At 41.4% G+C, this 13,505-nt stretch overlaps 1 protein-coding gene across 1 annotated transcript in view; it reads right to left on the bottom strand.

Moving 5' to 3' along the window:
- Positions 1–13,505, bottom strand: part of ATP13A5 (ATPase type 13A5) — a 102,973-nt gene that overhangs the window by 44,069 nt on the left and 45,399 nt on the right. Inside the window, exons 12-17 of the mRNA XM_006762012.2 lie at positions 12,041–12,229; positions 7,947–8,008; positions 6,296–6,446; positions 3,859–3,945; positions 2,828–2,984; positions 766–883 (exon numbers count right to left, since the gene is read on the bottom strand). Of these exons, the coding sequence (XP_006762075.1) occupies positions 766–883; positions 2,828–2,984; positions 3,859–3,945; positions 6,296–6,446; positions 7,947–8,008; positions 12,041–12,229 (764 nt within the window). The remainder of the gene's footprint in view (positions 1–765; positions 884–2,827; positions 2,985–3,858; positions 3,946–6,295; positions 6,447–7,946; positions 8,009–12,040; positions 12,230–13,505) is intronic.

Genomic DNA, 13,505 nt, shown 5'->3' with positions numbered 1-13,505 from the left:
CCTCCGCTGCTGAAAGTAGGTTTCTGGCCTTTGCTTACAATGTTGCGATCCTGCTGACTGAAGCCCGGCAGTTTTCTGGGGTTTTGTTTAGCTTCTATGTTTGTTACATAGTTGCTTAAACTGCAGCTCAGAGGCCTGCAGCCACAGGCGGAGACCCTTGCAGTCCTCTGTCACTGAAGCAAGCAAGCAATCCTCATGTTAGTTTCAAGCTGCCTGGCTGCTGGCTGCCATCTTGGCTGGCAGTTAATTTGCATATCTCGCTGATTAGCCAATGGGAAGGGTAGCGGTTGTAAGCCAATTACCATGTTTCTCTTTTATTAGATAGGATAAGAAATGCAGTTTGCACTCACTACCTCTTCAGATCTGAGGGGGGTATATTATTGGGTCCTGAAAGAACCTAAGTCTAAAGGATTCTGGAGGACTTTCAAGGTGCCAACTGTCTCTTTCTCTCAACTCTTTTGTATGTAGTCCTCCCAAATAGTGTTGGTCATTTTTGGTGGGATGATGGAATTCAGGGCAGAGAGAATTTGCTACTATCATCTGGGAGTCAGGACATCTCAACCCCCAACCATGTTCTGCCACTAACCAGCATTGTGATCTAATCAAGTCCCCCTGATGTGGCTCACTGTTAGCCATCTCTGAATTAAGGAGCTGAATGAGATTGAGTCTTCATCTCCAAGAACTTTCTTAATGATTTGAGCTATCCATTCATCTCCAGGGGCTTCTTCACTTCATTCACACAGAACTGATTTTTGAGTTTTTTACCTGGATAAACTGTCCACTTCTGAAAGCTTTCCCAGGCTCAAGGTTTTATGGGCAAGGGCAATGACACGGAAGCCTTGCATTGTGTAATTCCCCAGTTCCTGTGGGAAGTTCCTGGGCACTGCCAGGAGAGAAAAGACAGGTAAATGCAAGGTCACATTGAAGGTCACTGAACTCCTAAGCAAGGCTCTGGGATACAGTTGCTGTACCTTGTTTTAACCTTCACTCCATAAAAATACTTTAATAGAAAAACCACAGCTTCTAGTTAAAGGCCACAAACACTTCATAGTGTGTTCTTATTACTCTGACAAAAACAAATGCCAAAGATGTTCTGGTCATCAACTGAGTGTCAAATACACTGGCAAGATTCAGTATGGACAGACCTCAGGATTGTATCAAACTGGATGAAATGAGAGAAATATCAATTCTCTAAATCAGAGGTCAGTGAACTACAGGCCAAATCTGGCCCATTGTTTGTTTTTGTAAATAAAGTTTTATTGGAACATAGCCACACCCATTAGTTTCATTGTCTACGGCTGCTTTTAGGCTACAATGGCAGGGGTGACCAGTTGAAACAGAAACCATGTGGTAACAAATCCTAAATTATTTAGTACCTGGCTCTTCACAAAAATGTTTGTCGACCCCTACTTTAGACAATGGATGACACAATGCCAACACGTGTGTATTTTGACATAGTAATCATAACTAATGGTAGTATATTTATAAAATCTTATGGTTTATAGTATGCCTGTAAAGGCATTAGGAAGAAGCACAGTATAATGGGCGGTATAGCAGCTTATGTAGCAAAACACTGACTTCCAGTCTCCACTCTATTACCAATTAGCTCTCTGACCTTGGGCATGTTAAGTCTCTCTTCTGCACCTCCATTTCACAATAGAAAAAAGGAGGGGGTTGTAGCTCTCTATGTACCCATTCAGCTCAGACTTTCTGAAGTAATCTTGCAGGCGGGTCTAATTTCAAGGAAGCTCCTACCTCTCTATTTCTTAAGTACAGGAGGGGGAAAAAAATCACTGAAGATGACATTAGCATTCGTAAAGGATCAGAGTTTAGAACAATAGGAAGAATTGGAAGTGCTACCAGAAGAATAAGAGGTGACAAGTGGCACCAAACCTGACAGAGCAGGGTTAATAGCTACTGGTTAAAATACCAAAGAGATACTTATATCTGTGTGGCTGAAAAAGTAGAAAGACAAGTATAGGTCATCAGTCTATAAAGGATAGAGTTAATGAGAGCTATGAAGATCAAAGAAAAAGGAGGTACTTCTAAGACACAAATGACTCCAGTAGAGAGAGAAGTTAAAGCAATCATTTGCCAAATCAAAATTCTGTGCACGAGTTGATGGATATCAGCAATCATAAGGCGAATATAGATGAAAATCAAAAGGAAAAGGCCGATTTATCCAAATGAACTCATTTGAATGCAACAGTATTCTTATAAACCTGGGCTGCTGCTTAGAGGATGCATATGTTTATAAGACTATGAAACAAAAAAATCAGCTTAAAATCTGCCCCAGAAAGATGAAATTATTGTGAAAATGATCTATTACCTTGCTTTAATACCATCTAATTCACTGTAATCACTTTTTTTTCTACGACTTATCTTTTCTACATTCTCCTTCCATTGATGTCCCTGAGTCTCCTTTAGAGGTGCCAGTCCCCAGGAGGTGACAGAACACCCCTTCTGTAGAATTGGCCTAGTGTCCCAGCCTCTCCCTTTGGCTGTCTTCTGAGTGCTTCTCACTATCACCCACGCTGGTTCTCTGAGCCCTGTGCAGCTTCCTCTTCTGGCTCCTGATGCTCGCTTCACATCTCCTTCTCTGATACCCATTGTGGTTGAGCTTTTCTAGCTGGACCACAGCTGGGCATTTACTCTCTGCCTCTTTGCCTTGAAAGTATCATGTCTGCCTTATCAATTCTATGAGTCCCACTTCCCACACACTGAGAAAACAACCACCTCTACACTTATTGACTTAGGCTTGTTTGCTTTATGTGTTTGGACTTTTAAAGCACTTTCACTCCCGAAAGGGAAATGTGCCAGTTAGTACCTGTTTCGGATCTGCAGAACTTGACCAACATCTCGGGGGCACCCTTCATGTAGACATGGAAGTGATCCTCGCCTGCTAGCCCAGCGACCACAGACATCCTCTGCAGGCTTGATGAGAATGGAAACTGGCGCAAGATGGTGATAGCTTCCACAGGACTCTGAAAGTGGACCAAGAAAAAGGCGTTTAGCCCAGTCAGGATGGCTCAGTGGTTGAGTGTCAACCCAGAAACCAAGAGGACATGTTTCAATTCTCGGTCAGGGCACATGCCTGGCTTGCAGGCCGGTTCCCCAGTAGGAGGTGTGCAAGAGGCAGCTGGTGATGTTTCTCTCTCATTGATGTTTCTCTCTCTCTCTCTCTCTCTCTCTCTCTAAAAATCAATAAAAAATTAAAAATTAAAAAAGTAAAAAAGGGGTGTTTAAGAAGCTTTTAAGTGAGATTTAGCAGATACACACCAACAAACAGGGTTTCCTTTGCAATGAGCTCAGGGACATCATGAAGTGGTGTACTTGTCATAACATTGGTATTTTTCTGGCTCCCTCTAAGGCAATTCCCTCATCAAGTTGTCTGCAAGACCCTTTCCTGGAGAAATCCTAATCATTTTCCAGGCCAAGTTCACAGGTCACCCCTCCTTTGTGGTGCTTCTCTTTCCCAGAAAGAGTATTCACGCCCATCTCTGGATTCCTGTGGCACTGTGTTTGGCCTTTATTATAGCACTTGGCACGTTGTATTATACTTATTTGTACCTCTATTGATTTTTCTACCAGCCCGTGTACTCCAACACAGAGCCCAACGTGTCTAGCATTGAAATCACTCCATCCCTTAGCACCGAGCACAGTGCTCTAGCGTATATGCGTACTCAGTGGGTGTTGAATGAATTAATGGATAAATTCAGGAGTAAACAAATAAGCGAACCAACTATGGACACTGGTAAAGTAAGGCAAAATAATAGGGATATAGAAATATGTGAAATTCAGGGGAGCTTCATCTGTTTAAGGGGAAAGAGCTACATGATTGAAAGAAGCAAATCATACCCGACTGGCTTTCGGTCCTGGTTTTATTTTTATGTTTGAGTCTGACATCCTAAATTTGCAGTAGTCTACATTGCAATCTTCCATTATCTGTTTTAAAATAAAAAACATTCATAAGATTCCTTAGGGAAAAATAATAAGAAAGAAATTTCTCTCATTTGCATAGCACTTTAATCTTTCCAAAGCCCTTTTCACATACTTTTTCCTCTAGGCCAATTATCTTAACACCCCATTGTCAGATTTCTGTTGTGTTGATTTACGTTAAAGGATCTTCTTGTAGAAAGTGGAAAAGCCAGAAATATTGTGACTGCATTTTAAGTAGTCATTGATGGAAAAAGTGTGAGCTACAGGCCAATGGCTCTTCCTAAATGGTATGTCTAGTAATTGAAGGAGGGCTTAGGTGGAGATTTACTCTTCAATGGAACTGAGCACATTAGCTCTCAGATGATTTAGGATTGGGTCTTTAGATAAAAATGGGAGTATTTCTGATGCTACACCCATGCTACCAGCCTAATTAGGTAGCTAGATAATTAGCAAGTTAGCATATTTTCAAAAAGGTTTATATTTTTTGGATATTATAACAGTGTAAGTCATACCACCTGAGAAACTAATATTAACCTAATATATGGGAAAATCAGTCAAATATATACATAATAAAGGTCAGAATATAAGAGACAATAGTGATGTTCTCTCTGTCACCTATTTAACCTTGGAAATATTGCTGCATTTTTCTAGATCATAGTTTCTTCTGAAAAATACTCTAATATCCCTTCCAGGGCTAAAATTCTTACAGTCTATAAGGACTTTTTCCCTCCCTATTATGAAAGGTTCCTAACTACAAAAAGATGCTTAACTCCAGGCTGCTTCTCACCCAGCTTTAAACTTGATGAACATTCTTGCACTTTTGTGCTTTGTTTGGGGTGGATATAACTGTTCTTAAAAACAGTTCTGACAGAGTTAATACTGATGATTTATGTTTCCACACACGAACCTAACTCATCTGTCATTTGTACAGATAGTCAACCCTCCTGTTATGGAAAAGGGGGCACTACTAAAACCAGGGTCAAAGTCACATATAGTAACAAGGGCCCTGTGTAATTCATTATTGTGCTAACTCTATTGATGTTGGTAGGACATTGCTTATAATAATTACCCTGATTCCTCCCCATTAAGATCCAGGAAAGTGAGTACTGTTTTGTCTTGGTGTCAAAAATATCTCCAAAACAAATGCTCTTATTATAATGTACTGATATCAGTAACTTCCCTGTTTAACAGGTTTCTTCTTTTTATAATTCTGGCCTCTAGAAAGCTATAATTTCCTACCATACATCTTTAAATTACACTTTTTGTGAGATGTTCTTAATGTCCCTACAATAATTTGTTTCCATTTCTTTACAACTCTATTTAAAATGCTGTCCTGTATTTGATGTATCATTATAAGTAGCTTTAGAACATTTTTTTGGAGGACAGGAGAATATAAGTAACTAATTCATTCATTCATTAATACCCTCCATATGTTGGGCACTTTACAATACATGGGGCCCTTTTAGGCTCACAGTCTCAATGCTCACTACGAGTCTGTGAGTGAGGCTTTGTAATCTCAAATGCATGATGAGGCACAGACTCAGAGCCTTGGTTCTGAATTTGGGGTCCACACTAGAGAATGGTAGAGTGGAGAGGTCTTACCACCTTGTCATGACAGTTGCCAAGATGGGTTTATGACCTTCAACTACCATTCACACTCAGCTCAGAAAATTGAACCCATTGGACTGAGAGCGCCCCCCCACACACACACACCACACACACACACACACACACACACACACACACACAAACACACACACACTTTGGTGTATAAACTTATGCTGTCTAATATAGTAGCTACCAGCCATTTGTAGCTATTTATACTTAAATTTAAATGAAATGAAATAAAATAATCTCAGTTTCTCATTTGCATAGCCACATTTCAAATGCTCATTAGCCACATGTGATAAGTGGTTACTATATTGGACAGCACTGCTTTAGTCTACTGTTTCTCCGAGGATGTTTTGAAGAATATTTTTCTCCAAAACATATTTTGGCCCATAAATAAGGTTTCGTGGTCAAATAGGTTTGGGAAATGCGGCATTTCATAGTCTCTCTTGAATATTCACAATGCACCACAGTATATTAAAGAAATCTTGCAGTCAAGAAATTGATTTAATTTTGTTTAAACAGCAGTTCCCAAATCCATCTGATCATGCAGCCCTATTTCATGTTGCACTCATTAACAGAGTCCTCTGGCACAGAGGCTAGAAAATTCAGGTAGGATCAGACTTCGTTTGTGCATGGTTATAAATCTTCTCTGGATTTCAACCAAAGTTAGAAAAGCTTTAGCATTCCCAGTAAGGATTTCTTCATGTTTTCTTCATTCTGTTGAAGCAATAAACTATCATCTTACCCAGTTGGTGCCCTCAAACATCTTGAGGTCCAGAGGGTCTCCCTGGATGGTCCCATCCAGGAGGATCAGAGAGTGGCAGCTGGCCATGGCGGCACACAGTGGGCCCCAGGGCAGAGCCTTGCCTGAGGCAAAACTGTGGACTTCCTGGAAACTGGGAAAGAAAATGACTAATAAGTTAAGGCCTTCAACAAAATCATTTTGCACCTGTGCCCCTTAAATCTCACTAACACAGAGCTTCAATAATACCCAATCCCTATGTCAAAAACCTTCAATAGCTCCCCATGTCCAGTATGATAAAGTTCAAACCCGAGCCTGGTATTCAAGGCCCTGACTGCTTCAGTTCTATGTTACCTTACAGATTCTACTCATACTGGTGTCCTTGATGCACAATTTTTCCAGATCCAACTTAAACATCTTGCGATTTCTTCATTTGCACAGGTATTGCCCTGCCCTTGAGCCCTTGGAGAGTTTGCAGATATCAGCTCACTTGGCTTCCTTATTTTCTAACTGGAGTGTTCTGCCTGCACATTGCTGTTCAGAAAACCATCCTTTGAGATGGATGTGAATCTCCTTTTCAATAGTTTGCCACTGGTCAATCAATGCTCTAATTTCAGCATATAGAATCACAGGGACTTCTGTCAGGGTACTTGTAGCCTGCGCACATGATGGCAGCATCTCAGGAAGGCACACTGTAAGGCTCAGAGCTGATTCCTGCAAACTCCCCAGAGCTTTCTCTAGGAAGTCACACACCAGAGGCAAGAAGTTCCTAAGCCAATGGTGCCGAGGAGATGACAGGATGCCTGCCCGGTGGCTCAAGTAAAAGCATGCATGGACTGCAATATTTCTCTCTACTCAGCCTTTTGGCCTTTGCCCCTATTCCCTGAAACTCCTGGCATGGACGTCCAGCATCTAAAGCTTGTTTTCTTCTTTGACAGTAAACCGGTTTGGTTTACCTTCTTCTCCTCCAGTCTTAGAGCTAAATAGAAATTGTATCTAGATGTTTCTATCTCCCAAAAATTTTCAGAGTACTAGGGGCAAGGGAGTGAGAGGCAGGGTTGAAACTGCAAACATCCTTTCCCCCTTTTGTGACTCAGACCAGTAGGGGCCCTGCCTGTCTGGACAAAGACATGGACTGGACCTATACACAGCCAGGGGCAGAGACTCAGGAGTAGGGCTAGAGCCCAGGTAGTTTGTTGAGGCCAGACCATGGGTCTCCTGCAACAGTGTGCGTGCTGCCTGCCTGCTGTTACTCTGCGCCCTTTCATTCCGCTGGAGTGTAAACTAAGGGAAGAGATGGAGCTCTTCTTCTCTGGATTCCCTATCACACCAGCTGCCCAGGAAGTCTTTGCAGTTTTTACTTAAGCACAGTCCTGATTTCGCTCTTTACTGCTCTGTTTTAGTCATTCAGCTTCTTAATCACTAACCTCATTCTATTCCATTTTTCATGTGGAGCTTGAAGGCCTACTTTCCCTGTCTAATTCTGAAATTAGAACTCATTTAATTTAAAAAATTAGAATAATTGGGAGCTGGTTCCAGCCAATTATTATACATATTTTATGGGGCATTGATCCCTCAACACTGGAAGAATGGATTTGAGTAGCCCCAAGGCAGCCTCACAAATGACACATTCCTTCTTCATGAAAGTGCCTACCAGTTGTCAGCAGTGGGGACAGTTCCCCAGAGGTCCAGCCCATCCTCTGTAAGAGTGCCAGTCTGGGGGGAAAAAAATGGAGTCGGTATTAGCATAAGATTTGGAGCTTGTAATTATATCATGACTCACATAAAAAACAAATTCCAGACCTAGCTGGTTTGGTTCAGTGGATAGAGCATTGGCCTGTGGACTGAAGAGTCCCAGGTTCAATTCTGGTCAAGGGCACATGCCGGGGTTGTGGGTTTGATCCACAATGGGGGGCATGCAGGAGGCAGCCAATTAATGATTCTCTCTCATCGTTGATGTTTCTATCTCTCTCTTCCTCTCCCTTTCTCTCTAAAATCACTAAAATTATAAGAAAAAAAAACATAAATAAACAAGTTCCCAAGAAATTAAAGTAGATCCAGTTATCCAAAGCCTTCTCTTTGGAAGCATCAAATTTTAAATCAGAGAAGGGCACCTGAAAGAAAGTTTCAGCAGGTGACAAATGATTCCCAAAAGACCATGTTGATAATTAGAATATTCTAATTACTAACCATTACAACAAAATGGAAGTGATTTGTTTTTGTTTGATAATGTTTTGACTTGTTGTTAAATGAGAGAGGTTCAGTGAATGGATATCTAAGAAGAACCAGCTTTGGCTTTTAGTTGGCACTTGTTATCTTTCTAAAGAAGAGCTCAGAAATTTTTTCTTTACTTTTTAAGACTATTTAGTTCATAGTCTGCCATCTGGTTCACACAATTTCCTAAAATATGGGTGATATGGTGACTTTCCAGATTGATAATAAAATGTTGATAAAGGGCTTTGAGACTAAAAAGAGCAACAAAGTGCTAAATGAATATTAATGAATGTCCATGAATGGGTTTTATTGTTAGGTCAAGAGGAAAATAGTTGGAAGATTTGATTTGCTGTATTATGGGAGAGTATTTATCAGAAAATGTAACAGAGAATTCAAAACAGAACTGAGGACAATAATAGCACTTTTAATTTGCTCATTGTTTCACAGTTGGTCATGAACTACATATCCCAATGTCTTCAGTATGTATGCTAACAGCTTCAAGCCTGTTAATATCCATTCAGAGTAAAGAGCTGGCTACCAACAGCTTTAGGCCTGCTTAACACCCATTCAGAGTAAGGAGCTGACCACCGTTGTGTCAACATTATCAAAGCAAAGCAGAGTACTACCGAGTGTTGGGGAATATCCTGTTTCAACACTGACACCCAGGTCTCTGACGTACTTTTTAAAGGTCATCTCTGTATAAGACACTGAATTTTCAGTTTTCTACTAAACAACATCTTCTATCATTACAGCACATCACATTAGCACAGTACTTTACAGTGAAGTGATCACAATGCTTTCAATTCTTACAACTGAGTAAATAGTTAGACAGTCTCAGGCTACAGGTGACCAGAGCAGCCTTAGGACACAATGGCCTGTAAATAAGAAAGAAAGAGCCAGAATCCAGTCATCTAGAGTCTTCCACTAGATGACAAATGGTAAATAAATTTGGCAAAGTATATGGAAAGACAAAGCCCATACTGATTTTTAGATTAAAGAATTAAGGAATCTTTATTGTATTCCTTCATTTGGACTTTATAGAAAGCTAACATGCCTGTGTGAGTTATTTCTTGAAGGGCAAGAACAAGAAAAGCTATTTGCTTCATTTCCCTCCTGCATTTTATAAGAAACACAACCTATGTGTTTCTAAATCCCCTTGAATTGTTCCATTTCAAAAAGACTTAGCAACTTAATCCAAACTGAGATGTTTTTCTGGTGATTAGATTATGTTTTTAAGCATCAATATTTTGAACACGAAAATAGAGATGGTACGGCAGCAAATAGAAATGGTACCATGTTATTTATCTGCGTGAAAATGACCATAACACACTAAAGCTGACTATAAAATAGAAAGAAACCTAAATTATAGCTGAGATTCTAAAGAGAATAAAGTAGATAAAGAAAACTTCTTGGCATAAATATTAGCCCAGGCTTGGGCTGAATTGAATAGAAAAGGGGGAACTTGTTTTAGAGAACTTACAACAAACCGACATTAACTGGAGATACACATGGGAACAAGTGCACTCAGAAACCCAGTGGTAAATATCTCCTAAATTGAAACAGCACTAGATGGAAATTCAATAATTCAATTAATTGTAGAGTGCTTTTATTCCAACATCATGCTGGTAGAGCTTTATAATGTGAGAGTTAGAAAGAAACTTGATAATCTTATCGCAAAAGTCATGCAGAAAGTTAGTCTAAATTCAGGATTCGATCTCTCATTTTGCTAACTCCCAATCAGGACTCTTTTACACTATCACATGACGACATGCCACCAGGAGTTTGGCCAAGCTTGCTGAGGAGTGGTCCCTAACACAGACTAGCAAAGAAGCACATGAGGATGGGGAGGAAAAAGCTTTACATAGGAAGTAAGATAAACAGCCTGTGTAAAATTAGCTCTAGAAATAGCCAAATATAATGAACATATTTTATAAATCCCTTCCTATATTCTAAACAGTAATGATGTCGCTGGGGTAAGTAATGGGAGTCCCTATCAGAAAATGTCCAAAGGGCTGTTATCTGGCCCTGAATATAAAAGGAAGCTACTATTAAATTAACCCTACGGGCTCCTCACTGATGGCAATAGAGGATTTCCTTTGCCAAAGGAAACTGAAAGAGAATAGAACTAAAGCAATCTAAGAGCTATGCCACTTCCAATTGGGGATGAAGACTTGTCAAGCCTGCTCCTGTCTCTCCAGTTTGTCCTCTACTCTCCATTCTTAACCTCACTGTCTAGGACAATGAGCATGCTCTTCAGTTACCCCCAGATAACCTCCTGCTTCAACCCTATCTCCCTTCTACCCTTCTTTTCAAACGCCCCCATTGGAATAACTAAAACACACCTATAAAAATGTTACTGGCCCTGACCAGTTTGGCTCAGTGGATAGAGCGTTGGCCTGCGTACTGAAGGGTCCCGGGCTCCATTCTGGTGAAAAGCGTTGGCCTGCGTACTGAAGGGTCCCGGGCTCGGGCTCGATTCTGGTGAAGGGCTTGTACCTTGGTTGCGGGCACATTCCCAGTAGGAGGTGTGCAGGAGGCAGCTGATTGATGTTTCTCTCTCATCAATGTTTCTAACTCTCTATCCCTCTCCCTTCCTCTCTGTAAAAAATCATTAAAATATATATTTTAAAAAAATGTTACTGGTCTTTTTTTAAAAAATGGGAAGGACTCCCATTTGCTTCATGACAAGTCCCTGCTCCTTAGCTTGGTACATCAGGCACTGAAAAATTGGGCTCCTCCTCTCCAGCTACATTCCCTACCACACAACCCACATTCCAGCCACACCCCAGTGAACTTTATCCTCCTGTGCTATAGGCCCTCACATCCTTATGTTTCTTAGCTGCTTGGCTCTGAGCCTAGGCCCATTCTATCTAACAACCAAAACCCAGCTCAGAGATGACCTCCCACCTGTGCCAGGTAACTGCACCTCTATGCTCTACTCATACCTGCATTAAGCACGCATCTCACTGCATTGTCATCATCTTCACTTCCATTCACCTGCTTCCTCAGCTAGACCATGAACTTCTCAAGAGCTAGGAACATCTCATTATGGGGCCCTCTGCCAAAGTGGGTTAATTAAAAAGTGGTCAAGCCTTTATCAATTATTCAAATGCAAATGAACTGAAGACACCACCGAGGGAACAAGCCAGGCCATTGCATTATAGCAGTGAAGCTATGAGGCAGAGAAATGAATATGCTCACTTCAGCTTAGGACAAAGCACTTCAGGGAATCAAAATGTCCCTCAAATTTTCTTTTTTCTTTTTTTTTGCCTGAAAAAGCAGTCATATCTATAAGTTACTACAGTAAGAGATTGTTTAGAAACTCAAAACAGGGACCAGAAGTATTAAATTTCACAGGAAAGAAATTCACGAGTGATGGCTGAACCACTTCCTGGGTCTCAGCACAGCAGGCTTCTAAAACATGATCTCACATGAGCTCACTATGTGGCCTTCTCTGGCCTCAGTAATCCCATCTGTAAAATGAGTGCGCCAGACTAGACATTCTCTGAGGCTCTTCCCAGCTCTAGGACATACTTTGTCAAAGCACACGAGGTTTATTTGTCCGCACATATTGATTCTCTGTGGGGAGACACAGAAGATTTTCTTTTTCTTCAGCCTCTTTTGTGCATACATGATGCCTGTGGTCAGGGCAGCTGGCAGCACTGGAGGGACAGTTCCGGTGAAGAGGAGCAGGGCCATGGCTATGGTACGTCTTGGTGAGACCTGGGGAGGGGAGGGACACACAGGTTAGCCCAGCCAAGCAGGCTGGCACCCTTCCTGGCACTGTCTCCCCCAACACAGGAGCGCTAATGACTCAGAAGATTCCTACCGAACTGGCTCTCTCAGCGGGGCTGAGGGTTCTCAACGAATGAATAAATTGCCTCCCACTGCAGAACACAGGAGACTCTGGTCCTCACCCCACACTCTCCATGACTCGGTTTCTCTCCACATAGCATTCTTTCCACTCAGAGAGCCTAGCCCTTCTCGGCCCATCCATACACCCTCTGGTCTACCAGGGCACTGGGACTAGTCTAGAGTTATATTTCACACAGTGGCCTGACTCTTGGATTATAAACCTCTCTCCCCCTCTAGCCCACAAACTCCCTGGGTACAGCAGCTGTAGCTTACTCATCTTTGAATTTATCTTATTCATCTCTTGATAGAGAGGTTAGCACAGTTTCTGACACGGAGGAGGTGCTCAGCACACACATTGAATAAATGATAACTTGCTAAAAACTATGACCAATATTTTGCCAAGATCTCAGCAATATTATCTGCTATCGGGAAGCCAATAATGAAAATAGCTGGCCCTCACTGGACACACACTCTGAGACGGACGCACACACATTGCTTAGTTATTCCACAATAACCTCATGATGTATGTACCATTATTTTTTCTTAATCACTTAATAAGTGAGAAAACCAAGGCTTAAAAATTAACTTCTTCAAGGCCTCATGTTAGTTAAACGATGAGGATCTGAACTCTAGTTGATCTGACTCCAAGGCACAAATGCGTACCGATGTGTTTTACTAACAAGCCAGTTCTCCTGGAGTCAAGATTCCAGGCAGATCTGAAGAAATTCACAGGCTGGTAAAGGCAGGGCCAAGATCAAGTCATGGGGTGGTTTGTTTTCTTTTTCACATGCCCTAGATATAATGGCTCAATCCTCTCCAACCTTCCCTAGGTGTTATTTTTTTTAAATGAACCATAAGTTTGACCATAAAGTCCTCTTTTGAGTACTGAAATCGCAGCTTCAAATTCAGTAGCAATGGCTGATACATCTTTGGTCCAATCTCGGTTTATTGCAAAATCCATAATTGCCTGCTTTTCCCTCCCACAGCCACAGAGGAGTTTTGACTGTAAGGATTCGGCCCTGTCTAATCTTGAACCAGTGCACATAAAGGAGGTCAACAGCACCACAGGTTTTGACCCCAAGAAGATGGGGTCTGTAATTAGCCTTGTTGCTTTGGTGCATATTAGATGTTGAGTCCTGCCCAG

Source organism: Myotis davidii, unplaced genomic scaffold (assembly GCF_000327345.1).
Source record: "Myotis davidii unplaced genomic scaffold, ASM32734v1 scaffold557, whole genome shotgun sequence".
Classification (NCBI taxonomy): domain Eukaryota; kingdom Metazoa; phylum Chordata; class Mammalia; order Chiroptera; family Vespertilionidae; genus Myotis; species Myotis davidii.
Note: the sequence above shows the minus strand (reverse complement) of the source record. Positions and strands in the feature narration are given on the sequence as shown.